Here is a 27534-nt window from a genome sequence, read left to right as displayed (position 1 = left end):
CTGCTCTCTTTCACTTTCTGTTTGCACAGGTGACAGTCCCACTGTAACAGGAGCGCAGGGGGGAAACAGCTCCCGGGCCTGATTCCAACCTCTGCACCCAGCCAGCTTGCTATCTAGTGACGTCACCAGGTGGGTCTGCCCAGTACCTGTTCTTTTTTTTTTTTTTAATCAAAACCAGACGCTTGCAGTAAAACAGCTGCAGTGCGTTCAATGTGACTGGAACTGGTAAAGCTAAATCAATACAATATTAATAATAAAAAAAATGTATTACCATTTTCAATCACTGACAAATACTGCACAAAACATTTTAAACTACATTTTCTCCTCATTTCATATTTTATTGTCAAACTTTCTGTCCTCTTTTCTCTACCCCCCTCTCTCCTGCCGCTTCTCTCTACCCCCCTCTCCTGCCGCTTCTCTCTTCCCCCTCTCTCCCACCAGTTGTATACTATTGAAAGCTGAAACGGGTTATTTTTTTAGCTCTGGTTACCTCGCGTTCCTGTCATACGTACCGGCGTCTCTTCTCCCTCTGCGGGAAATATAACGAATGTCAAATCCTGCGGACCCTGTGGGACACTAGGAAACTGCAATGTCATTGTATAAAGCTTCCTGTTGGATGGCCATTTTAATCCCCTTAAGAAACACTGGTGACTAAACTGGTATCTCGGAAACCTGTGGGGGTTTGGGGGGAAGGGGGCTGAGGGGAGGGAGGTTGGGAGGGCTGGGTTCCCGGACTAAAAATAGCACGTTCAGCTTTGTAATGACTTCAAATCAAACTCTATTTCTACTGGAATCAGTATCTGCCATATTACCCATATGTAGTGTATGTCAGGGTCCAAGGACACAAAGCTGGGAGATTTGGGGGTTCTGGAGCAAAAATTGCATTTTATTGGTGGAGGGGAGGGGGGACAGACACCACTACTGAAGTCTATTAGACTGAAAGTACTGACAGTAACATGTCTTCTTCCGATGTTAGCATTGTAAAATAGTGTATTGTGTATCTTTAATCTGTGTTGTCAAGTTGTACTTATTTACAGTGAGACGCGTATTGGGAAGGTTGTGTCCCTCAGTTCTAACCTCAGTGCTCTTATAGACGGCTCAGTGTAGTGGCACCGACGGCACCACCATCACTTCGCCCCTGGGTAACACTCATTTTTTTCCCACCCAAAAAAAATCTCCATGGTGCTACAACATAAAGAAAGGTAAGAATCAGTAAAGACAGCAAAAAATAACTGCACCGTCAAGCGATTCTAAGTTGGTATTGATATGTTGGCTCCGTATGTTCTCTTGCCTCACAGTATCTGAACTAGATGCAACATGTTAAGCATTGACCATCTTCCTGAGAATGTCCTGCTGGAGGTGCTGTCCTTGGTACCTGCCCGTGACCTGATCTATCGCTGCCTACCTGTCTGTAGGCTGTGGAGAGATATTATTGACTCCCCCACTCTCTGGAAAACCAAATGTCAGAGTAAGAGATATATCGCGAAGGACTGCAAAAGAACTCCTCGTGACTGGAAGATGTTTTACTTTATCTGCCAGTTAAAAAGGAATTTGCTTAAGAATCCATGTGCTGAAGGTAAGTGTCCGTTATGGATTGTCCCTTACTAGAGACACTCTGCCAGGATTTAGATTCCAAGGTTTCTCTTTCAATGGGTTGTCCCACCTGGGACGAAAGTAAATGAATGGCCCCTATGAACTTAGCCGTCGCGGCCGTCTCCTTACCTGCCGCCCCCCTCCTCCTTCTGAACCGCAGTCACCAATGTGACGTCGCACGGCATCTATTTACCATGGCAGGAGGAGGGGGGCGGCAGGTAAGGACACGGCCGCGACAGCCAAGTGACTTCCCATGAGGCCAAATAGGATTGAGAGCGCTGCAAAAGTGTATGGGGGCGGACATTTTTGCCACTGTCATATTTTCGTCCTAAGCCCAGGCCTAATGGGAAATCCGCTGCTGCTGACGGCATTGGACTGATTAAGAGCTTAAATGTTGGTGATTGATATATATATATTTGATATATATGATATATATATATTTTTAATTCGTCAAGTATTTTTAAACTATTTTTTTTATTTTTTTTTTTACTTTTGATGTCTAAAAGCTTTGGGGAGTTTTTTTTCCTGCTTAAATAATCACTTTTGTCATAAGACTTTTGTGGATCTTATGTCAATTGTTAATTATTTTCGTTCTTTGTAAAGTAACTATTGCCCTCGTGTAAAATTAAAGGTACGTTTGACAAGCGACATTTACTAGCCACAAACTACAATGTCATTCAACTCTATCTTTATTCACAGAGGGATTTAGGTTCTGGCGTTTAGATGTGAACGAAGGGGATCAATGGAAAGTAGAAGATCTGCCGGGAGATCACGGCAAACCGTTCCCTGATGCACAAGTTAAAAAATACTTTGTCACGTCTTACTGGTAAGGCCTCCTTGAAAAGTTCCCTGGTAGTTTTTCTCTGTACACGTCACCAATGAATACATTTTGCAGTTCTCTTTTTTTCTTTTCTTTCGGGGGGGGTAAACACATCAGCTTTAGCAAATGTTAAAATTTTTCATGTTTTTAGCTCATGCGAAAAATCACAAGTTATTGACTTAAAAGAAGAAGGATATTGGCAGGATCTGCTGGATGTGTCACAGCCTGAAATTGTGATCAAGGACTGGTACGTACATAGTGCTTATTCAGCGAAGGCGAGGAGCTGAACTGCAGTACTTACTGTAATGCTGGGAATGTTACAATAGAATTCCTCTGGAGGCCCATGTATCTGATTCACACAAACGTTGTTTAAAACGCCTATTTTCCCATTTTTTTTTCCCATTATTATTTTGATCACATAATTCACTATCCACCAACATTTTCTCTTTTGGAAAAACATTCATGTGAAAATACCTGCTGTCGCCAATTATTTTTCACCAGGGAAAAATGCAAAAAAAGTTAGAAAATGAATGCACAAATAATGACTACAAATGAAATCACATTAAACCGCTTTCAAAATAGTATTTCTTTACTTTTTTTTTTACGTTTTTATCTTTAAAAATCCAGGAACTTTCCCGAGCTTAAGCACTTGGATTCAAGTCAACCGCTCAACAATTGCCTGATATTATGCTATTTAACATAGAAAACGTTGTGTCTCTACTAATGAGATTGAAACAGTGCGGTCTACTTGAATCAAAGTATGCCCCAATATTGCCCCACATGTAGCAGTTTGGGATTTGGGCTGTCTATAGTGAGATTTACCATAATTCTACATCAGTGTGTCACCTTTTTTTCCTTGTGTCACAAATTCCACCAAATCCAGGGTAGTGAGAAGCCATGTCACTAATAATTAGCATCAGATGTCAGAAACTCAATTGCATTAATACATACTACAGTGCGTTTATTTGTGTGTCATGTTTTAGGTTTGCAGCTAGACACGACTGTCGTTGTCAGTACAATGTGTTAGTGCAGCTTCTCGCTGCAGATAAGACTGTCCTACATGAATTCTCTCCCAGCGCAATCACCATAGAGAAATACAATGATGCCATGTGGAGACAGGTACACAATATCTTCATGTGCAGAAAGAGTGAATGAATCCTATGGTATAACCCATTATTACGTAACAGTGATAACTGAGATTTATGAACATGTAGCAGGATTCGTTCTGTATATCTGTGTTCTGCTATATTTAGAATAATGTTATGGATGATGTTCCTGTTGTTTGCTATGATGTCAGTCCTACAACAACATTTTTAAAACGTTCATTAAAAATGTGCGTGTATAGAGAGAGAGAACAAAACCAGGCACTAGCATGGCTGTAACGATGCTCGTCCCTAAACAGGAAGCGACCCGCAAGGCTGAGGTAGGATGTAGATCACCGACCTTAAAGCTGCAGTTCAGTCTTTTTTTATTTATTTTTTTATTTCAATAGTTTCATGTGGACAATCTCTAATTACCTAAAGAACTGCATAGCTGCCGGTCAATTCGTTCTCTGTCTATTGATCGGCAAAGTTTGGCGACATCTTTAAATATGGGGAATGTAAATCGCTGCTATAAGAACAAGCATGCTTCTTAAAATAGAATACAAGAAAATTGGTTTTTCAAAGTTGTTTTTTTTAAAACAGAAAATGCGAAAAGTATTTTTTCTTACTACAGAACTGATTTATTAAAAAAACACACACATGCAGGATATTGCCTGAACTGCAGCTTTAACCGGGAGATAGAGTCCTGAATCGAGAATAGTATAGTCGGGGTCACAGGCAATGGTTGAGACAGGCGGCAGAAGAGTAAGGTCGGGGTTACAGGAAATGGCTGAGACAGGCAGATTTAATATATATATATATATATATATATATATATATATATATATATAAATTAACTAACACAAACAAAGAGTAGCGCTAGAAGTGTGAATGAGTGAGAGGTGATAGGTGAAGTGTTGTGTAACACATGGGGAGAAATGTGTGCTAAACTAAAATAATAAAGTGCAGCACCAATTAATAACGTATAAAATAAAAATAAATATAATTATATTCAAACCAAAAACACAAGATTAAGAGATGAAATGTCCAGTTCGGGAAACAGTCTGTATGGAGGATGCAAAGCTTCTTGCGTGATCCTGCCTGATCACAAACACCTACAAAAAAAAACAAAAGAAGCGCCAGCTCCATAGCATAATACTGTAAAACAAGGATACTTTATTCAAACATGGAGTATTCAGCGGGAGCTACTGTATACTCACATGGTGGGTAAAAAACTCAATCAATTGAGGCAATCTGTAATGGTAAATCCACGCTAGTGAGGCAGTCAGACAGGTAGCCAGGGACAGTTAGTATAAGGAATCAGGTAATGAAGATGGCAAAAAGTCACTGATAAGTCTCTCACAATCCGCAAGGTCCTTAAGGGGGTGGCCCCAGTAACTTCTACAGCACACGCGCACACACATTTAGCCAACCTTATTACTCCCTATTAATGCATGTTTTACAGCGAAAGGTAACATGTGTGTTATCACTTTAAGGTTATTCTGCGTTAATGGGGGTGTAATAATGGTACGTGTGTGTCATATATATATATAGACACACAGACAAATCCTAGTCCCTTAAACTATTTGAATTGTTTGATGTACAACACTGCTGGAATAAGACAGGAAATTCCCCCTTGCCCATGAAATGGTGTAGTCTGCCTTTACAGATAATATCTTTACTGTGCTGTTTTCCCTTAGATGGAACATACATTCAGGAACTATGGGCCTGGAGTTCGATATATATATTTTCAGCATGGTGGATCAGACACACAGCTTTGGGCTGGCTGGTACGGGGTCAGAGTGACAAACAGCTGTGTGACTATCGAACCTGAAGACCTAATTGGATGAAAAACCCAGATTCCCCATAATAAGCTTAGAAGTTGATATATTCCCTTGTATTGCTGGTATATCATCAACCAAAGCTGGCATTAACTAGAATTGCTATCCTGTAAGTAAAGCATGTTGTGGACATAGAGATTTGTTAATCATGTTTGTCATGAGGTATTATGTATTTTAATCCCTTTGGTGCTTATGGGGTTAATGAGCTACTGTCCGAGTTTAAAAATACAATATATATAGGGTTTATGACAAGCCTAGGCTTGTCATGGGTTGGTGCTGTGCTTCAAACAGAACTTTACGGATGGGTTATCCTGTATGGCTCACTTTAAAAGGCCGGATGGGTTGTACTGTATATGGCTGATAGAGTCGAGATAAGAGCAGTGTCTGGAGACTTGGGTGTAAAGTATGGCCCCTGTAACAACATGGTCTCCTTAGAGCAGGCTTCAAAGGCAGTCTCTAGATGGTTCTGCAAGGTTCAAGGGGCGTGGCTAAGAAAGTATTCAACATGATAGTGACTATATTAAAAATGAGGATATCCTGTGATGTCAGCTCCACTGCATAATAAGAGTAACAGATCAGTAAACGTGTCACTGAAGGACACGTTCTGACACCACGCACTGTGGGGCTTATGCAGAGAGGTACGGTAAGGACATTTTCACCAGGTTTGTGACAAAAATGTCCGCATTCAAAGAGTTTGTGGCGAGAACTTGGTGGGAAAAGTCAAATCCGCCAGACTTATTTAATTTCCAAAATTTATAGCCAGAGGGGTGGCGAGAAGCGTGATTTCGCCATTGTAAAAACACGCACGATTCCAGTAGCTCCGATGCGCCAATCGGAGCTACTATATGGCGTGTTTGAGAGAAATTTTGCCCGCCAACAAAAGTTGGCTTTATTGTGACCAAATACCGCGCGCCTCTGAATGGCGAGTTTCACGCCAAGTGAAACTCGCCAACTTCACAATTTACTGCACACCGGTCTACCGGAGTACCCTGCATAGGACTAAATTAAATGCCAATCCTGTGGCGAATTTAAGCCTTTCTGGTACGTACCTCTCTGCATAAGCCCCTGTATGTTTAAAAGATTATAAGTAACAGATATTGTTTATTGATTAAGACGGTCATATTTATACACGTCACGTCCGCAGTGGGTGCCTGAATGTATTGATGGGCCTCACGTGTGTGCAAGTATTACAGCAGTAACGTTAGCAGTGAATTTAGATATTGAAAATGAGTTTAAACGAATTTTGGTGGGAGGTGTTTTACTGTCGTAAAACGGTCTACAGTATCTCACAGCCGATTTATGACAGGGGCTGGTTTTAGGTTGTGTTCAATGGGAAAGAATTGTAACAGAGGCAAATTTAGGACTAAATTCTTGATTTCTCATATTCATGATCCAGCGGCCTCTTTGGGGAAAATTCATAGCATTTGGTAAGGTGTAGGATTGGTAATGTATGGGATTTTCTGTCTGTTTTACCCTTTTATTTTAAGAAGCTGTTCTGCATTTTATTGTATCTGTATGTTTTTCGGAACCCTTTTTTCTGTAACCTAACCACTGTATTTTTATATATATTAAAACATTTAATAATGAATGCTTTGGGCTCTGAATGAACTATTGCACGCTCTGTCAAGAGTATTAAAGTGTTCAGACACAATTGGCTACCACTGATTTTGGTGTTAAAGTGCATAGCTTTTTCTATACTAAACAGGGGCCTAGGGCCCGGGCAAATATTAATTTTACATCTTATATTATTTGCATACCCCCAGGTGGTGGCAGTGGATAGATATGATTTGCAATTGAGTAGTGGTTAATATTAACTCACTGGTTCCTTGCGGAGGAGAAAAGGGGGTTGCTAGAGTAGCCGTGTGTATTAACCCTGGTTGCATGTCTAAGTCACGTGCTCACTTGTGTGCTGTTCGTGGCGGGGGTATATTGGGACGTATTGAGGAAAGATATACCTAATTTGAGGGACCTTTGCGGGGGTGAAGAGTGAGGCAGCTTGTGAGCTGTGTATTAATCCGGGATCCTGTAGAGGAGATATTGTCCATTTGACGGACCTTTACAGAGGTAAAAAGTGGAAGGAGCTTGCGGGTGTGAGTATTAACCCTTGTCCCTTATGCAGGTCGCAGGCTAGCTGGGTGCCGTACGTGACAATGTTCAATTCAAATCAACTCATACAAATCCTAACATCTGTGCAATATGTTCAGCACATGTGCTTAAGAAACATACATTTAAGATATTTATTGGTTACATTAGGAGGGAAATTATCTTTCACAAAATTGTTTGACAGTCATAAATGTTTTCAACTAAGGATGATAATATCGCTTCTCTGCAATGTGCCAGTTCCTGCTTCATATTGTGGCAAGTCTGGTGGTTTCATGTAGGTCTGAAACAAACGTACATTCACAAGTCCACTTCCTGCACAAAAAAGGAAAAGAAACACTTTTGCAGATATATAAAAATAGAGTAGCCGGTTGATAAAGTAACAAACACGCTGTAACATTAGCATTTGACTAAAATTAAAACAAACATGTTTGTTTTAAGATAGGTGTTCGGGACATAACTATTGCATTGGCCTTTTGCAAATGTGGTCAATTTGCTCCATTACTGAACAGGCGGTGAATTTATTGCAATCAAAGACAGGGCCGGTATTTGTTTAAGGTATTTCAACCAGTGGCTCCAATGATGTAATTGTACACAACGTGGACTTCATTTACTAAACTTCGATATCGATATCACTATGTGTTAATGGTAAAAAAAAAAAAAAAAAAAAAAAAAACACACTTATTTTACCACCATATTTATTAATGGTTTAACGCTTAAATAACACCGCGATGACTCCCATTTTATCGCAGTGATGAGGGGGATCAAAATTTTACGGCAGTAGGAGCCTGAGTCTGACACGGAGATGTTTTTCCAGAGTAGAAATAATTTATTGTAAGTGCACACAAAATAGTTATGGTGAGTTAAAAAGGGACCAAAACCTTCCACCATAGTCTCCGGGGCACACTCGCATGTCTCCGGGGCACACTCGCATGTCTCCCGGGCACACTCGCATGTCTCCCGGGCACACTCGCATGTCTCAGACATTTCTGCAATCCTGTCTTTCCCCGTTATTTCTTAGCCTATGTAGTCAGGTACCCCCACAGGGCTCCCCGTGCTCCGGTTTTCCCCCTCCCTACCTTCAGTGCAGGCAGGGCGATGGAGTTGCCGGTATCTCCCGCAGCAGGGCGCCGCCATGATTGGGCGGGCGCAAGAACGCTGAGTCGCGCTTGCACGGAAGCAGCGAGGAGCGGCAGAGTGCCTGAGAGGTTGCGCCTGCGCAGGGCAGACTCACAGGGGCCATTACAGGGGTTGAAATAGCGCGAGGTGCGGAGCGGCGGCCATTAGAGGGAGAGCACGATGCTCCCTATGTTAAAGGCTACAGGCGGGACTACAATCCCCATGATGCTCAGGGGCAGTGACACCACCTGATACCAGGGAGCCAGTAAGGCTGCAGGATTCTGCCGAAGGAGCAGGAAGGATATTGCCTGCTGGGAGAGGAAGCGGTCAGTGAAGACCAGGAGCCTGAAGTTGCAGGTTGGTTCATGGAGCAGTGCTCCAGGGACTAGGCCAGAGGTCAAACCCCCAGGGCCCAGTTAGTTCCCTGAGTCACTGTAGAGGTGCTGAGAGTGCTTGCTATAGGGAAGGCCTTAATGCAGGGACCATTTCATATAGCCTGAGAGAGATTATGCTGCAGGACATTGCCTGATTACCAGTGCAGCCTGAGAGCTGTAAGAGTATCTGGCTCCATAGCAAAATACCGGCGCCTCCAGAAAGAAATAATAAAACCTGTCCGATATAAGTGGAAAGAAGTCCTGGGGGGGATCTTCATTGAAGTCTCATGGAAGGACAAACAAAAAAATAAGACAAATACAAAAAAGACAAAAGAAAAAGATCATAGTGCAACTAGATAACAAAACCATAAACAAATAAATATACTGAAAAGATTGGCAAGGAAATAATTACAAATTTAATGCAAGTTAATAAAAATATATAAATAAAACAACAAGCACATGTATGTTGGGCTTAGAGACGCTAATAAAGCTATGTAATCCGGTAGGAGTAAAATTGAAATCCTATTTACAGCAAGGCTGAAAGATATAAGCCCGTAGCACAGCTGTCCTTGAATTCAGACCGGAGCCTAGGCAATGGATGGTAGTAGCACAACCTCCAAAGATCCACACCGCCGGGACATCCACTGCTGCCACACACGCACACTTACAGGTGTGTGAGGGGTACCACAGGGGAGAGCCGGGACCACAGGCTGCCAGAGGAATCACCGGAGCAACTCACGCAGACCCAAGAGTCGCGCGATAGACCGGTGACGTCACACCACAGCGCGAGGGCAGGGGGAGCGCCTAGGACAAAAATGGAGCTCTGAGAGCTAAGGCAACGTCTGAAAGGGACAGAGGGCTATCGGGGGAGGATGTACAAAGTCTCAGCCAAAGAGAAACCACCCTACACATTTCGTGACGTCAGTCACTTCGTCATGCCCCGTGACGTCACCAGGAGACAGACGGAGAAGCAGCGGGACGTGTTTGCCGAGTGCCACCACACTTCTCCCTTGCTTGAACTCCGTGCTGGTAATAAGGAATGCCATCTTGCGACTGAGACATCTGCACTGTAACAGATTTACTCAAGAAGGACTGTCATAAATACCCACCTACCGATGAGACGTCCCTGGTGTCCAAGAGCTTGGGAAGCATTTGCTGACACCCCACCTGAGACGTCTCCATTGCGGTTGGTGCATGGATAACAATCCCTGACATGCTGTTTTAACTTAAATTGATGTACGCTGAATACTCACCTTATTGTTTATCACCAATATATTTTACAAATGTACACTGTGAGCGTTGTGCGCTGTTTTTTTGTATTGTCACTATATGGAACTGTTGGTGCACTTGGATGAATGAAAGGTACCTGCCGGGTGTATCCACACCCGGGTGTGCTTAGCGAAGAATATAAGAGTCCGCCGACTCTCACGATATCCTCCGCGACGAGCCGCCTCCACGTAGAGAGAGTCTTTACCGCTGTCCAATAGTCTGGTCCAAGACTAGGAAGAGCAGGATACTCAGCACAGCAGCTGTGTCCCTAACTGTCACTATTCACTAACAGGGCAAAGTCCCTAGTTATGGCCTTTCCCTACAGCAACCACACGCTGATAGTGACTCAGGGCCTTAACTGGGGCCTAGGGGGATTCTGGCCTAGTGCAGAGGGTCACTTACCCCTGCACACCCACAACCTACCCCCTGCCTGTCCTGGCGCTGTCTGACTTGCTTTCCTAGCGCGCAAAGTGTCCTTATCTCTCAGCAGGGGCTTCTGGCAACCCTATTGGCTCCCTGGCGTCACGTGATGTCCCTGCCCCCAGGCACTATGGGGCTTGTAGTCCCCGCGGACCCCCGTTAACCTTGGCGCCGCGTGCACCCTCTCTAATGGCGGCCACGATCGATCCTGCGCAGGCACGACCCTGGTAATGGCCACCGCAACTTTCAGCACCTCCTGCGCATGCGCAACCTCTGCGCATGCGCAATGACACCAAGATGGCGACGCCCTCTCTCGGAGTGCACCCCGAGCCGTGGCGACGCGCTCACTCCCTGCTGCAACACCCTCACCCACCAGCAAGGTCCCCCGCTGTGGCGGAGGTAAGCACGGAGTACCGAACACCAAAAGGGAGCCTGGCTACACAAGTAACCTTGGAACTTGGTCCAGCGATGCACCGGCAGGTTTTCCCAGGTGTTTTGCTCGCAATAGCAAAGCACTTGGCATTGTAGTGCCAGGGAAGCCTAGCCGGGGAATAATGTTACTTGTTCCAAGTTTATTCCTGTGATGTCGAGCGGACAGGGTAAGCCTTTGCTGAAGCAGGCACCTTGCAACTAGTTGAGGCTCATTTTCAACCCCAGACCCCCCAGTAAGTGTATTCTGTCTGTATTTTGTATTTCATTGTGTATACGTGGGTTCACCCGAATAAACCTCATTTTATCCCACCATCTTGTTTTGCCTAGTGAATGATCCCAGGAAAATATAAATGTGTTAAAAGTCCTGGTCCCCCATGACAGCCACTTTGGCCCTTTGTGTGCAAGGCAAAACAAACAGAGCGCTCTTCCATGGACAACACAAAGAGTCACACCCTGGGTACAATACCTACACCTTTTATCAATAAACAGCTACTGTACAACTACGCCACTCATACCACACTCTCTGCATGCTCCACCCCCACCCTACTTCTGAAGCCGTGTGTCCCCACATCCTGATTATTGAAGTTTGGTTCAAACTAGCCTCCTACATCCTTGGAACATCAACACATCCCTTGCTGGTTCACACAGGCCCAGGCTCATTACAAACACAGCATCCTCTTAAGGTAGAGTCCAGGGGTCTCAGGATCCAACTGCCAGGATCGCAGATGAGTATGCATCACCTAATTACATTTAAGAATTAGTATCGCAAATGAGCAAGCAAATTAAGAAGTCATGGCTAATTACCTATTCACTTGCAACTCACTAAACCCTGATTCCAGGAAGTATTGGGGTACCACCCAACAATATTGTACATTTTTATTACCTACCCCAAGTTGGCATTGGGCAGTTCTTGCCAATGTATGTAATGGCCACTCTAGACATAGGTATGAAACCAACTTTGATGTCACAAATACATAATATTAACAATTTTGAACTTATTAATAAAGAAAATACATGTAACCCCTCTCCTTACCCGGCTCAAAAAGGAGGGTGTTGCAGAGTGAGTTGTATGAAAGTGCAGGTCTTGTGCACTGGACTCTTGTGACATACCTAAGTCTTAGGGCTGGTGTCCGGCTGGCTGGAATGCTGTAAGTTTGACTGTTGTGAGGTAGTTGAATGGTGGACAGAGGGCGCGAGAGACTTTTAGTACAGAACAATATTTATTACAAACTCCATATAACAGCTTCCCTGGATGACACACATATCCCGGGAGGTTCACATGGCTTATTGCTTGCCATCTTTTAGTGCACCTCCTCAGGGGAAGGAACACAGCACTTGTTTTATACTACAAAATAATAAAAGGTGACAGACACATTATCAGTATGACAAAACACACACTTAAACAAGGGACATTATGAGACACCCTCCTTTCTCCTGCCCTGATAGTATTGGCTACTCCTGGGGTCTGAGGTATTAGGTTCCCGCCCCCAATCTATATATATAAATCTCAAATTTGCTTGATTGTTAGTAGATGTGGGGATTCTCATTGGTCCCTCGGTCCGCCCGATCATGCCCCTCCTCCCCCACGGGTCTCATTGGCCAAGAGGTACGCTGACCATTACGGACACACCTACTCCACAGACAGTCTCACCCCTGCAGACTCACCATAACACTGACACTCTCTCCCTGCTAAATCACCCCTGCGGACTCAGACACACACCTTGGTACACTCTCTCGCTGCTGACACCTTGGTATGTTTAACACACTCTCTGCTGTCCACCACCCCTGTTACCCGTCCACGGTCTCACAAATTACCACATCAACACTCCGCTTACTGTGTCTGCTGATCACCCCCCCTCTCACCCGTCCACACTTCATCCCCCCCTCCTACCCGTCCACGCTCTCACAAATTCACACATCAGCACTACCCCACGCTACTGTCATGTCCTCACCTGCTCTTAGAACGCACCTGCATACAAATCACTCACTCTGCCTTCCCGAGCGCTCCGCCACCTTAAGGCCCGCTCTGCAAGTTCACAACCGTCACCAGTCTCTTCCCAAACATCACCAGCCTGCAACCGCTCCGCACGCCTTCACCACCCATCAATGGCCGCCTTCACGCACCCCTCCACACGGCCGCTGTCAAAAAATTACCACTTTTAACACTTAATCAATGTAAATGTCCGCACCATCATCATCAGACAACATTAATGGTATTAATTGTACACCTTCATAACAATCAAACATATTTAATGTCCATCTACAATCTAAATCGCTCATAAAATGGCCGCATTTCCCACCACAATTATTATTTGCCCACATCATCATCACCCTCTCCAACTCTAAACAAAATGGCCGCATTGACAAAATTTCATGTACATCTAACTCTAGTCGCATTAAACACAAACTACATTTATAATCAACACTTTCCTTTACACACTAGATACATTTAAATGTCACGCACGCTATACAGATTATTCCGCCCCCCTCTTACCCGACAACCAAATCAGCCTTCCCGCCCGCTCCGCTACTCACCGGCCGCTACGCAATGGCCGCATTCACTGCCGACAGCCACGCCACCGCACAGCCCCCCCACAGCTCCGCGCGGGGGGTAAAGGGGGGACTACACAACCGCCACAGCCGCCTCCCCACCTGCCGCCGACACAGCTCCGCGCGGGGGGGTGAAGGGGGGACTACACAACCGCCACAGCCGCCTCCCCACCTGCCGCCGACACAGCTCCGCGGGGGGGGGGAGGTGAAGGGGGGACTACACAACCGCCACAGCCTCCTCCTCACCTGCCGCCGACTCAGCTCCACGGGGGGGGGAAGGTGGGACTACACAACCGCCACAGCCGCCTCCCCACCTGTCGCCGACACAGCTCCGCGCGGGGGGGTGAAGGGGGGACTACACAACCGCTACAGCCGCTGCCGACACAGCTCCGCGGGGGGGGTGTTGGGGTTGAAGGGGGGACTAAACCACTGCCCCAGCCGCCGCTGACACAGCTCCGCGGGGGGGGGGGGGGTGTTGGGGTTTAAGGGGGGACTACACCACTGCCACAGCAGCTCCGCGCAGGAGAGGGGGGAGGGGGGGGGGAACTACAATGCCACCTCACGCAGTAGCGCGCATGCACTCACCTTCCCGCCGCCGTGCACCCGCACCCTCACAAACTAGCGTGCCACCGCCACTCGGGTGGGGGTGGTGGGGGGGGGGGGTAGGGAGTCACGAGAGAGGGGGGGCAAGCCCCCCCCCATCCCTCCCTGCCTTTCACCCCTCCCCCCTCCCTCCGTCGCCACCGGTTTAAGATTTTTGACTTTTCAAAATGTGGTCGCGCCACCCGCGCTTGGTCACCCGCGCACACTGACTGGGGCCTGCCCCATAGACGGCCGTAGCTTGTTCACGCCACACACGCCATAGCACGCGCAGCCGCAAGCAGGGAGGTGGGGAAGAGGAGACAGCAAGGCATTAAATGGAGGGGTGAAAACAAAGAGAAATGTTTCATGAATAACCTTTAAGATCTGCTAGATCGGCACATGTTACGCCAGGTACAGCGTGTGTGTGTGTGTGTGTGTGTGTGTGTAGGTGTAAGTGTAAGTGTAAGTGTAGGTGTGTGTGTGTGTGTGTGTGTGTGTGTGTGTGTGTGTGTGTGTGTATATATATATATATATATATATATATATATCTCACAGAACCACTGCTTGTTTTTGTCTATAGTTACAGTTCTGTAAAGGAACATTCATTGATTCCATCCCTGCCTCATTTTATAGCATAAATATTGCATACATCTCTGAGAAAAAGAGTTGCAAATATAGAGCTTGTTTAAACACACAACACACCTCTTTTTCAGGGTCAGATCGCGGTGCACGCGCCTCCCCCCGCCGGGCGCGCGTGCCACAGTGCTTACTGGGGACTTGACTCCCTGTGCGCCGGAAGCGGATGAGGCAGAACCGCCCACACATAATATCAGTGGATCAGCAGAAGTGGGCGACTGCCGCGACCAAGGGGGTTTGGCTGCGGAGTTGAGCGCCGTGAAGTCACAGAGGCAGGTGAGAGGTGAAGTGTAAACTGTGTACACATGAGACGCTGAGTGATCTTACGGGGGGGATCTACTGAATGAGCTTACTGGGGGATCTACTGAATTATCTTACGGGGGGATCTACTGAATGATCGTACGGGGGGATCTACTGAATGAGCTTACTGGGGGATCTACTGAATGATCTTACTGGGGGATCTACTGAATGAGCTTACTGTGGGATCTACTGAATGAGCTTACTGTGGGATCTACTGAATGAGCTTACTGGGGGATCTACTGAATGAGCTTACTGGGGGATCTACTGAATGAGCTTACTGGGGGATCTACTGAATGAGCTTACTGGGGGATCTACTGAATGAGGGAGGCAGCCAGTCTAGGAATTCAGAGTTTGACATACACAGATCAAAACAGAAACATCACCATATTTTAGCTGTCACCCTTCTTACAGCTGTTGTTTATTCTTTCGCTGTGTGTGTGTGTGTGTGTGTGTGTGTGTGTGTGTGTGTGTGTGTGTGTGTGTGTGTGTGTGTGTGTGTGTGTGTGTGTGTGTGTGTGTGTGTGTGTGTGTGTGTGTGTGTGTGTGTGTGTGTGTGTGTGTGTGTATCTTCCACACATTACTGTGCAGTTGTGACAGATGTGTACATAGCATAGCTCTTTTTGCCCAAATGTGCATCCAGCAATGGAAACGTGCCTTTAAATGTAAAAAAAAAAAAAAAACCTTTTCAGAATGAAGAAATTACAAAAATGAGGTTTGAAAAACTGCACAAAATGTTATTATATGAGGAAGTCTGCTGTTCCCTAAAAATCATCACAGCCTACAATCAATCTACATTTCTCCTAGAACTGTGAATTAAATAAAAGATTAATAGTGGTACTTTCTGATACCTTCTTACATGATCGTAATTATTATCCCCGGCTTGTTCAGATTATTCCGGGGGAAACGCGTACAGCTCTGTGCCAACACATTTTTTTTTTTTTACAAAATAATTAAATGAAATTATTTTTAAAAATGTTATGTGGTAATTGTAACTTTATTTAAAAGGCAAGTCCTTCCTAGGACTAAAGTGTACTAATATCAGTGACATGTTCAAAGGGTTAAATCTAGATGGTTAATGCCCCAAACATAACACTATATTTTCTTTGCAGTTTGTAGTCGGAAGAGAAGGGTTTTGTGTTTAATTTACAAAGAAAGAAAAGCTGCAAAAATCAAAATGTTGCTTTTTGATCAGACACTGTACCAGAAACTATTTAGCTTTCAACTACTTTATACCTCAACCTGGAGGAGTTACAGTAAGTGCAGCCTGACAGTATCTTTGCTAAGACTTGAATGAAACCAGATGGAGATATTTCTTCTAGAAACAAAAGGAGATGAGGAATATGTGACCATTTGTTGTAACTCGTGCACAGAGCACAGAAGTGTAGATTTGTTGCAAGTCTAGATGGCTTTCAATGGATTAACATGAAAGTCCCTCACAGGGTTAGTTGTACCTTGGACCCTTGCACGGTGATTCCCAACAGGTGGTTCGTGAGGGGTCTCCAAAGGTGTTCGCCAAGGAAAATATGTAATGGCGGGTGCTAGGTGGTATAGTGGGCTCCCAAGCCCGTAGGGAGATTACGTGCATAGTAAGGTACCAAACTGCAGCTGTGTGGGTGGCACAACTACCGCCAGTGCTTTTATAGTCAACCCCTACCGTGCCTTGAGTTCGCTACTGCAATGCATAGTGGGTGGCGTGCCCTTGGAAGCTGCTGCGATCATTGACAGCTATACGTCCCACACAGCGGTACAGTTTGGGACCTTACTAAGCACGTACTCCCTGCACGTAGTCCCTGCACCCAGGTGGCCTGCAAACACTGAGGTGCAGTTTTGGGCCCTACAAAGAACGCTGTTCCTCCACGAGGGGTCATGGCAGTATACTGCCCGACATCAGCCAAATGTGTTTTTAGCAATATTTTGGTTAGTGGGCAATAAGATTTATTAAACCGGCGTTCACCGAACAAATATTTTCTAGTAGGGGGTTCACAATGTAGAACATGTTAGAAAGCACTGCCTTAAAGTATCTTCTTCTGGTCCAAACCTCATTTGTTCACCAGATGTTTTAGTACCTATCGTTCTTTCAACCTGGCACTGTGCAGCATTATGTACGTGTATTTATATGTGTATAGTACCAAATATTTACTCATCTGTTTCTCCATGCACAATGTGAAAGCAAAATTGTATACAATTAAATGTGTAAACCAGTGAAATATCTTTATCATTTGAAATGAAATAATTGCTTTCTACTAATCCCCTATAGTGTAACACTCGCGCCTCTCTTATGTTGTAGATGCTTCCATAAGGTACTGACACCGCAACTAAACGAGGCAATAGATGTACAGAGGCAGAACTGGGATGGGCAGCTGTCCCGGGGTGCAGCCTGATGGGGAGTGCAGTAATTAGTCGCTTGCTCGGCTAACATGAGTCGGGGTTCGGCAGCATTGTTGCACAGTAATAAGAAGGCGTCAGTCAGGTAGCGGGTCGCCCAGTTCCTGCCCGACCTCGTCGTGCAGTCACACAGAGGCCTGTCACCGGCTCCCTGCTGCCTCCATCCCCCAGGGCCCACACGCAGCTTCCGCCTAGGGTAGGGAAGTCAGATCTGCTAGGAAATTGTGCCCGGTCTGAAACTGCTGCCAGAGAATAAAGGATGCGGGAATGCCTGCTGTAAAATGGGGTATGCCAGGGTGTGAAGGCTTCCTAACAGGAATTGAAGGTTTATGCACTAAATCCTTACTCATGGCAGCCTTACTCATATTAAGTGAGTCTCTCATGTTTTGCCTTGGGTCTATAAATGGGGGGTAGTTGGTAGAACTTACCTAGTTCCGCCTCTGGATGTGTGCACCACTGTTATAGTTATAACACATTTCATCATCAGATCACAACAGAAGTGTCATTAACTGTAACTAATACTGTTAAAATGGGATTTTGTTTTTATAGATCATATAGGAAATGCCAGTTTATTGAGCGTCACAAGATGGACATTATAGTAGAGGGAGTCTGAACAAAATAAGTGCAACAAATATTAAAGAAAATTATTTGAAAAAGGAATTCCAGGCCAGAACAAAGAAACATAAGTGTTGTTTAGGAAGTTTGACAGTCGAGAGAGGATGTTTGCCTCTGTGTTTACCAGGGAAGAATCCATTTCAATAGTAGTGCCACAGGAGGAAGCCACAACCTCTGTATTTAACGAACAATTGGTTAACTGAGGAAGACATTCATAGGTGGCTTGATAAAAGGAAAGTAAATAAGGCTCCTGGCCCGGATGGCATACATCCAAGAGCTGAGGACCCGCTGCGGTCGGCGGCGTGCGCGTCACCTCTCCATGACGCCCTCTCGAGCCAGCCCCAGTCCCTTCTCACTATGCGCTGTGACGCGTCAGCCGCCAGGGGATGCAAGAGGATTGCGATCCTGAGCGGTGACGCGTCACGTGGTGCGCTGGTGAGCCTATCAGCGCCGGGGGCTGGAGCTGTCAGAGTTTCCCCCACCGCTTCCAGGATTAGGAGGGAGCATATTGGTCAGGAATCCACCCCAAAAGAGAAAAGCAATTATAGTGCACTTCTGTGTGTGCAGTGCGACCGGAACCATTTATAAAGTCTTGGCTCATATAGAGAGCCTACTTACAGACTGGCAGATATTCAACAGCAGTGAGTATAAGATGGTATCAGCCGATGTGAAATCCAGTATTATCTAGTGTGTCTCAGAGAAAGACAAAAGAGAGCCAATAGTGCAGACCAATAAAAGTTATCATACATAAAATACAAACAGTAATGTACTCACATTCTGTACAAAAATTCCAGGCACATAAGGTAGAGTGTAACTTTGATACTGCCGAGGAGATGGGTAGTAGCAGCCGTCTCTGTCAGTCAGATCCTCCCACAGCACGATCACTTCGGATGGCGTCTGACGTCACATCCGCCTGAATGCATGACATGCTTGATATGTTATAACTTGATGTACGCTGATATCACACTTTTTACTTTTACAATATAATTTGAAAGTACTTCACTATTGCGTTTGCGCTGTTTTTTTTTCTCTTGTTTCACTGTTGTCTAGGGGTGCTGAGCCACTCCACATATTACAGCTGCAGACGCCATCTCAACAATAGAGGTTGTTAGTTTACCATTTCACAGAGGTGTATAATGGGTGAATAAGTATTCACATGGACAATTGAGGATCACTTAGTAGCGCACTGTATTATATATATTTTTTGTTCTTCTATACGTTGTGTTATTCTTCCTAAAGTGTGCAAACAAAGGGGGCTATTTTAAAAATGTACGCCATTTATAGCATTATGCTGCAACTGTGTACTTAGCATGCCTGTGCATGGGGCATCTATTTATTGTGTTAGCTATGAGAAGACAAAGTAATGTCATCATCCCCATAGAAATCAGGGGCAGTTCAGGGATCCAAAGTGCAATTACAAGTCTCACATCAGTATGTTTGAACAAGCCCAGTCACTTACAGCAAGTCATAGAATTCTAGTAGTAAAATGCCCCTATTTTGCAGGGTGAGGTTAATATTGAGATGTGGTTTCAATAAGACAATGCATTATTTACTCATGTATTATTATTATTATCTCGCAGTATTTGTGCTGGATGTAGGATGCTAAGCATTAACCATCTTCCTGAGAATGTCCTGCTGGATGTGCTGTCCTTGGTACCAGCTCGGGACCTGGCCCATCGCTGTCGACCTGTCTGCAGTCTATGGAGAGACATCATTGACTCCCCTACTCTCTGGAAAAGAAAATGTCACCATAAAGGATTTATCTCAAAGGACTGCAAAAGAAACCCTCGTGACTGGAAGATATTTTACTTTATCTGCAGTCTGAAAGGGAATTTATTACAAAATCAACGCGCGAATCGTAGGTGTCTTTACAACACTTTGTAAAGTGTTTGCTAAGCCAATAGCAGGAATGATAGAACTATAACATACTTCAATTCTCCTTTTTATATTTCATAAGGAATAGGGGACCAGTATGACTAGTTTTGTTTTTAACTATCACAATAATAACTGGGGGAAAAAAACATTACAGGGCTTATATAACAACTGCAGACTCATCATAAGGATTGGGTAATGTATAAATGAACACTCCCTTAAATATAACTTTATGAAGTAAGAAAGGATATGCAAAAAGTATAATGTGTAGACCTCACTATAAAACACGCTCTAAGAAGTGATCTTCTGAGAGCGTGGTGCAATGGGAACAGGGAGGGACACTATGTCCCACAATAGTACAACCAAATACACAAAGGGTTCTCAGCACCCCAAAGAAGTTTCAAGACAAAATTAGTATAGAAAGCAAAAGTGTTTTACTCGTACTGTGGATCACATAATCAGTAACACAGTCAGTCTACTGAACATCAGTAAAGAGTAATAAAGCCACAGTGCTAATCGTATCAGTGCACTGCAACACAGAACAGTATATACAGATAATCAAGCCAAAAAAAAAAAGAAAGATACTCGAATAGGTGATCCTTATGTGAAGGCAGAGTGGCGGGAAACATTGGAGAAGGAAAAAGGGAGACTGTGAACACATGGGGACCAATGGCTTAAAAACTACGGCGGGGAGCAGGAGTGCAAAAATAGTGAAAAGGTGAAACACCAATAATGAGGGGAGGACAAAAATTATTGCATAAAGGGGGCAATAAAGGTTTGCTCAGTGCAGCTGCAGTCCGCATGCTCCCATGTGACTGACGGCTGCTGCACTGAGCTGACCTTTGTGGCGACCCTGTGTTCCAACTTTCATGCAGAGTTGTTGTTGAACATCGTTGGGAGCATATAAATACTGACTGGTAGTGATGTACCAAGTAACCGGTATTACCCGGCACTATTTACAGTACCTGGAAATTACCCGGACCTTACACCAGGGGTCTGGAGCCCGGTGCCGGGTAATTTCCGTACTGCTCTGCTCCCTTGGTCCTCCTCTTGGAGAACGGCAGGAGCAGAGCAGCAGAGCAGCAGAAGACATCCCTGCAGGCGGAGGGTGAGGAGAACGCTGCGGAGCGTGAGGAGGACAACGGCGATATCCTGGTGGCGGTGGGAGCAGCAGCAGACATCCTTCAGGTGGTGGCATCATTCTTCAGCTGGTGGGAGCAGCAGAAGATGTTCTTCACTGCCGGTGGGATCAAGGGAACATGTGACCGGAGCAGGACTATTGGACAGCCGGGGAGGAGCTGCACCAGAAGTCGTGCTCTTCCCCGGCTGTCCAATATCAATGCTCCTGCTCTGGTCACATGTTCCCCTGCTCGCACCGGCTGTGAAGGACATCTTCTGCTGCTCTCATCGGCTGAAGAATGATGCCGCCGCATGAAGGATGTCTGCCGCTGCTCCCACCGCCACCAGGATGTCGCCATGGTCCTCCTCCCCCTCCGCCGTCGGCTGCAGGTAAGTGAAAACTACATGACCTGGTTACCCGGCGGATAATTTGTTTATTTTTCCTCTGGTACCCGGCCCTTTGTAGGACCCGGTACAAAATTACTGACGGGAGTACATAGGGAAAGTACCACAGGCATTTGTCCTGTGGTAATGAGCCTGATGAAGGGGTTCTCGTCCTAAAATGTTGCCGCCCCCTCCCCCCCTTATTTCATTATTTTGTCTTGCCCTCCCTTATATTTTTTTCTCCTTTTCACTATTTTTGTATCTTCCCGCTCCTTAGTTTTTCCCTGCTCCCTTGTTTCCCACCACTCTGCCTTCAAAGAAGTATCACCTATTTGACCATCTTCTTTACAGTGATGGTATTTGTATATTTGTTGCTTGATTATCTGTATATACTGTGTTGCAGTTAGAGATGGGCGAATTTTGGGGGTGGATTTGGATCAGCAGCAGTTCGCGGATTCCTCAACCCCGTGGACAGCTTGTATCCAAAGGCGGATTTTGACGAATCCGCGTGGATTAAAAACGACCACATCCATGTGCAGATTTTACACAGCGAAATCGATGTTTTTTTTTTGATTTTTTTTTTCCCCCCAGGGGGAAAATGCGAGAGACCCCAGGAAACGGATTTGGGTGGATTCGACCCTCTCTAGTTGCAGTGCACTGGTACTATTGGCCTCTGGCTTTATTACTATGTACTGATGTTCATTAAACTGGCTGTGTTACTCTGATTATTTGATCCACAGTATGGGTAAAACACTTTGTCTTGAAACTTCTTTTGAGTGCTGGGAACCATGTGTGTTTTTAAGAAAGGATGCGGTTCTACTATTGTCTCCATGAGAAATAAGAGAAAATAGAACTGTGACCAGGATAAAACCCTGGCAAAATATAGAAGGGATTGAAGCATATAGATATTTCAATACTTCAGATATTTGTTATTCCATCTTTAGATAAACCGAAGGGTTTAAGTTTGGCCTTGGGTACATCATTTTCTGTTTTTAACTCTTTGTTGCAACATATCAGGCTACTTGAAAACAAACAGTCACGTAAAAAATAAATATTTGCACCTGGCAATGTCCTCCATTTTATCTCGTATTTTCCCACTATTTTACAGAGGATTTGAAGTTCTGGAATATAGAACAAAATGGAGGAGATCATTGGAAGATAGAAAATCTGCCAGGAGAGCATGGACAAGAATTTCTTGATAAGCAAGTTAAAAAGTACTTTGTCACTTCTTATGGGTACGAACTAATTTTCCAATGTTTATTTACATCACCCTTTTACAACTGATCAGAGGGGTCTTACAACAGTAACTCCATGATTAAGCACCAGCCAGTGCGAAATGCGTTGGGTTTCTGTGCCTCCTTTTTATCCATGGATCAATAAAAAGATTTTTGTATTTGCACTGACCCTGGCACCGTCTGGCTGTGCGCTGCTTCAGGTCCTTTTTGCATGCCCTGATCTCACAGTGAAACTGATAATTATGTAAATATTCATTCATTATTAGGGTTATTAGTTTCTCATGTCACCCTTTTCCCTCTTTGTATGCAGTTGCCATTGTCATGCCGTGTGCTCTTCTCTAGTCAGTCTATAGGGCGTTCTTTTATCTACCCGGTCGGTCATGCCTTTTTCTTTTGCTCTATTTCTGTTTCCCCCATGCCCACATCGAAAGCAGAATTGTATACAATCGTGTGTGTACACCAGTGAATTTGCAATGTTACATGAAATAATTGTTCTCCACTAATTCCATATACAGTAGTCTGCCACTCACGTCTCTCTTATATTGTAGATCCTTACACGGACACAGCAACCAAATAAGGCAACATATATGTTAAAGCTGTGTACAAAAAGCAGAACTTTGTTGTAACCAGTGGGGTTTTTTTCTTAAAAATAAAAAAAAAAAGTGCGGGTACTCTGACATTAGGATGGGACAGGGGAGGGGAGGAATTATCCTTGGACATGCGCAATTATATATAGATTTATTTACATTTCAAAATTGTTTTGAATCTTATTTGTAAATAGTAATTATTACATTATGCTGTAATTGTTTTATAAGTTTTTTTTTTTTTTTTTTTTTATAAAAGATGATCACAATAATGCTATAACATTTATTGCGTGCTCTATGATAAAAGGTACAGGAACTGTGTTCACCTTGGGGGAAATAAAAAAAAGCCCTGGTTATAACACATTTCATCATCAGACCTCAATTGATGTTTAATTGGATCATAATTTAAAACTGCTCAATGTTTATTTTATTTTTTTAGATCTTGTAAGAAATCACAACTTATTGAGCTAAAAAGAAAAGGGTACTCGGATGAATTGATGGACGTTGTTCAGCCAGATATTGTGGTTAAGGACTGGTGAGTATGCCATGTGCATACAGGCATACCCCGCATTACCGTACGCAATGGGTCCAGAACATGTATGTAAAGTGAAAATGCACTTGAAGTGAAGCACTACCTTTTTCCCACTTATCGATGCTTCGGTACAAGTAGGGAGCCGGTATTGCTGTTCAGGACGTGCTGACAGGCGCATGCGTGAGCTGCCGTTTGCCTATTGGGCGATATGTCCTTACTCGCGAGTGTACTTAAAGTGAGTGTCCTTAAACCGGGGTGTGCCTGTACTACTAAGGTAAGGTGTTTGCGCAGATCACACACTTGTGACTGAAGTTTTGTTGAACGAGGACAGCTTGCTGACTGAATTTCCTGCTTGGCGCCTATATAGGTTCGCCCCTCGAAGGGATTGTGGCTGTAAATATGAGGTGCTGGTGCAGCTTCTTTCAAAAGATAAGGAAACTCTTCAAGAATTCTGCCCCGAACCAGTAATCATGCAGCAATGGAGTGATGCCCAATGGCAACAGGTATAAAAACTTGAGAACAGCCACATCCAAGATTGCATGCATCATGAAATACTCTATATATGTGGAGACTGGTTGCATACTAGAGATCGTAGAGCATGCATAGATAACAGAACGCTCTATAATAATTATTATTTTCTTTCAGTATATTGATCGCAGTTATATGGTCCTTTTCCTCTTACATCCCTGTATATTTCAGTCACTTATTCACAGTGAGGATTATAATAATAATAATAATCGTATTTGCACAAGTGAAATTGTGCACGTGAACCAGGATTATCCATCTCCTAACATTCCACTGCTGGAAAGGGTCATGTATATAAATCAGATGCCTCCAATGCTCTTATCATTCAATCTACACTCTGCATTTACAGTCAGTGCGGGGCCGATATGAATGGCTACACATTTTTGTATATCCTTCTTGCAAAAGACATCTCAGCGGGCAAATAAAAGCTTCCATTCTTGCTCGGTTCTTTTTCTTCTCTCCCTTAGATGAAACACACCTTCCGAAACTATGGAACCGGAGTGCGGTATATATATTTTCAACATGGTGGACAAGACACGCAGTTCTGGGCTGGCTGGTACGGGGTCCGAGTAACAGACAGCAGTGTCACTATAGAAGCTGAAGACCTAAGTGTATGAAACCTTGCTGATAAAACTACAAGCTTTAAGATGTATATACAGTATACACAGTAGCATATTCTTCCCCATGTAATAATAAGTGTTAGTGAATAAAAATGATTTTGACATGCTTTAATACAAATCAGATTATACAGTGTAAAAAAAAATATGTACATTCATTAATGAGCCCTGAAAGAAGCGTGTTTATTTCTTGCCAATAGTCTGCTCTCCTTTTGTAGGGTTTAATTCTGTAAGCAATTCATATGTAAAAATCTATTAAGTGCGGATTTATGTTCGGACAATAAATATAGTTGGTTTATTCTAACAAGAATTTTTCAATTGATTAAAAAGGTGTATATCACTTTAGGTGGAACAAAATCTTTTTTTGGCTTTACGTTTCAATTTTGTCCAGATCGCACACTTTACATCTTCCAAAAGTTATATACCCATATAATGTACAGCAAATAAAAATACCATCTGTGAGCACATTCACCGCTCAGACAGGTCTGCAACTTGGCATACAATGCTTCCACTGCAGCCAGGGATTCTGGGTAATGATATGCAAATGATCACATGTTAAAATGACAGAAGGAAAAAAGGTGTCACTGAGTGCTCAATTGCATGTCATTACACAGAATCCCTGGCTGCAGTGGAAGCATTGTATGCTAAGAGATAATGGGGAAAGACAGGGTTGCAGACCTGTCTGAGACATGTGAATGGGCGGTGGAGGCTTCTCTTTTTTTTTTTATTTTTTTTTTTTACTCGTCATAACTTATTTTGTATCTTGTTATACTCACATAAATAATTTTAATTCAGTCTCTCTCTTTTTTTTTTTTTTTATACCTCCGTGCTCATCACTTTAAAATCTACACTGCCCTTTCACTTGTTAATTAGGTATACATCTCTAGCTAGACTAACAAAAGTAATGTATATGTTACATACTGTAATACTAGTTTTGCTTTTATGAATGATGCAGGTGTTGCATTGCTGAGCTTTAAAACTGGTCTTTCAAACCCTATATATCATTCTAGTGATGATTGCACCGTTAAAACACGTGTTTTTACATACGAGGATATATTATTGCCTTCTCCCGTTTAGAACACATTGCGCCTTCTGCTGCTGTCTCGCTTGCAGCCTACATAACAAATCTGTAGGAGGATTGACAATAACAAAGTGGCTGGCTCACATCCAGCCAATAGTCTGTAACTCCATAGACCAAACATTACAAAGGTGTGAGCTTCAAATGAGACCTTTCCACGACTCCCAGTAAAGATGTGCCATCAAGTGCTCTTCTGGGCTCTCTCTTCTACATAAAGCTGCATCTAAATGACCAAAAAAAAGAAAGGGTTTAGGATATAACGTCACAAATAAATGTCACTGATTCCTACTATAGTTCAACAGGAAGATTAGCTACCAAAAAATCTGCTAAAAAGGCGTTGAGCTTCCTGTGCAGATTTTTGTAGGGAAAGAAAGGGAGCAGAAAAGGGCAGGGGGGGGGGGAGGGGGGGGTGAGGGGAAAGGATTGGAGAATCACCATCAATCATCAGAATAAAGTCATTTGGTACAAATACAGCATCAAGTTACAGTGTATATACTGTACATACAGTGATTTGGGCCTGCAGGCCCCGAGGCACACCTAGGGGAACGCTTGTCTATCGCTCTATACATTTAACAGTTTCATGACGGCTTCCTTGTTTTAGTTTGCAGCTTGTAACGATGGTACGTTTGGCCTGTCGGATGTTCATATGACATGGAATCTATGACAGAAGTTGGCTGTGGGTATGATATGACCCATCATGCCTTGTTTTGATTTTTTTTTTTTTTTTAATCTTTTTTTTTTGCCCCCAGCTAGCTCTAGTGTTATTTCCCCTCCTGTCAGTATTAGTGTTTAGCCCCATTGTGACTTTTCTTGTTCCAGTTTTTGCGTTTCTTTATAGATGACGTTGTTTTGCGCAACAGCTACTGCTCTCTGGCTATCTAAACAGCAACAAAGTATGCACAAGGCAGCGCACTGCCTAGAGAGACAGGTGGATAAAGAATGAAAAATATTTATTGTCCATCAAAACATTACAAAAAATGAGGGGTGAACCCTCCTACGCGTTTCACACAACACAGTGCTTTATCAATGAGTATGATACAATGCACTGGGGACCCCAATATATTTATATACTCTAAGAATACTGTTGTCATCAATCAAATTTTGCACCAAAACGCGGGTGTGTGACGTCACTACGGGTTCGTGCACGCTCCCGTGGGTGCGCACGTCTCACTGACACCACGATCTCCCGTCAGAGCGCCCAATGACGTCACCCACCCCGCCTTCTTCTATCTGCTGAAGGCAAGTGAGGAACACACGCCCCCTCTCCTCAGGCAGTACGGGACACGCCACGGCCATACCAGCGCATACATATCCCTGAGCGCTGAATCGAAAAGGCAATGCACCCTGACTGCTCCCAGCATAACCTCACACAGGACAAGGGAAAACACACCATAAGAGAGTACAAAACGGTCCCCCAATACCAATCCGGTGGGGTCCCACAAAGTGCAATAAAGCAATAAATGAAAAAAA

The 27534-nt window shown here is 44.1% G+C and overlaps 3 protein-coding genes and 1 long non-coding RNA gene across 15 annotated transcripts in view; 2 read left to right on the top strand and 2 right to left on the bottom strand.

Annotated features, from left to right (window-relative positions):
• On the top strand, window positions 1-6922 carry LOC142496692 (F-box only protein 6-like). 4 transcript variants are annotated; one of them, XM_075603469.1, is made up of 7 exons: window positions 1-129; window positions 1094-1202; window positions 1299-1576; window positions 2293-2419; window positions 2565-2660; window positions 3397-3532; window positions 5196-6922. In XM_075603469.1, exons 3-7 carry the CDS (start codon window positions 1318-1320, stop codon window positions 5343-5345), a joined length of 768 nt encoding a protein of 255 aa, XP_075459584.1. In that variant the 5' UTR covers window positions 1-129; window positions 1094-1202; window positions 1299-1317; the 3' UTR covers window positions 5346-6922. The 4 variants fall into 4 exon arrangements, with proteins under 4 accessions (XP_075459584.1, XP_075459583.1, XP_075459582.1 ...); XM_075603468.1 differs by having other exon boundaries at window positions 5-129; window positions 1038-1202; XM_075603467.1 differs by having other exon boundaries at window positions 5-129; window positions 1022-1202.
• LOC142496694 (uncharacterized) lies at window positions 4341-15059 on the bottom strand. Of its 2 annotated transcripts, XR_012802083.1 has the most exons (4): window positions 14885-15059; window positions 13003-13189; window positions 12084-12208; window positions 4341-7751 (listed from the first exon to the last, which is right to left on the bottom strand). It is a non-coding gene; the product is annotated as an uncharacterized LOC142496694 (long non-coding RNA). The 2 variants fall into 2 exon arrangements; XR_012802084.1 differs by lacking the exon at window positions 12084-12208 and having other exon boundaries at window positions 14885-15028.
• On the top strand, window positions 14941-25388 carry LOC142496691 (F-box only protein 6-like). 6 transcript variants are annotated; one of them, XM_075603460.1, is made up of 7 exons: window positions 14997-15094; window positions 19169-19222; window positions 19699-19976; window positions 22602-22728; window positions 23752-23847; window positions 24212-24347; window positions 24837-25388. In XM_075603460.1, exons 3-7 carry the CDS (start codon window positions 19718-19720, stop codon window positions 24984-24986), a joined length of 768 nt encoding a protein of 255 aa, XP_075459575.1. In that variant the 5' UTR covers window positions 14997-15094; window positions 19169-19222; window positions 19699-19717; the 3' UTR covers window positions 24987-25388. The 6 variants fall into 6 exon arrangements, with proteins under 6 accessions (XP_075459579.1, XP_075459574.1, XP_075459577.1 ...); XM_075603464.1 differs by lacking the exon at window positions 19169-19222 and having other exon boundaries at window positions 14941-15094; window positions 22602-22707; XM_075603459.1 differs by lacking the exon at window positions 19169-19222 and having other exon boundaries at window positions 14941-15094.
• Window positions 25083-27534, bottom strand: part of MAD2L2 (mitotic arrest deficient 2 like 2) — a 41736-nt gene continuing 39284 nt past the window's right edge. For all 3 annotated transcript variants that reach the window (XM_075603470.1, XM_075603471.1, XM_075603472.1), the window contains one exon: window positions 25083-26287. In XM_075603470.1, the coding sequence (XP_075459585.1) occupies window positions 26246-26287 (42 nt within the window). In that variant the 3' untranslated portion in view covers window positions 25083-26245. The remainder of the gene's footprint in view (window positions 26288-27534) is intronic.

Source organism: Ascaphus truei, chromosome 6, assembly GCF_040206685.1.
Source record: "Ascaphus truei isolate aAscTru1 chromosome 6, aAscTru1.hap1, whole genome shotgun sequence".
NCBI classification, from domain to species: domain Eukaryota; kingdom Metazoa; phylum Chordata; class Amphibia; order Anura; family Ascaphidae; genus Ascaphus; species Ascaphus truei.
This window is presented reverse-complemented; position numbering and strand designations above follow the sequence as displayed.

Coding starts and splice junctions, on each gene's coding strand:
- LOC142496692 (XM_075603469.1), top strand. CDS start 1,318: ATGTTAAGCATTGACCATCTTCCTGAGAATGTCCTGCTGGAGGTGCTG. Junction 1,577..2,292: donor TAAGAATCCATGTGCTGAAG/GTAAGTGTCCGT, acceptor CTTTATTCACAG/AGGGATTTAGGTTCTGGCGT. Junction 2,661..3,396: donor GAAATTGTGATCAAGGACTG/GTACGTACATAG, acceptor GTCATGTTTTAG/GTTTGCAGCTAGACACGACT.
- LOC142496691 (XM_075603459.1), top strand. CDS start 19,718: ATGCTAAGCATTAACCATCTTCCTGAGAATGTCCTGCTGGATGTGCTG. Junction 19,977..22,601: donor ACAAAATCAACGCGCGAATC/GTAGGTGTCTTT, acceptor ACTATTTTACAG/AGGATTTGAAGTTCTGGAAT. Junction 22,729..23,751: donor TACTTTGTCACTTCTTATGG/GTACGAACTAAT, acceptor TTATTTTTTTAG/ATCTTGTAAGAAATCACAAC.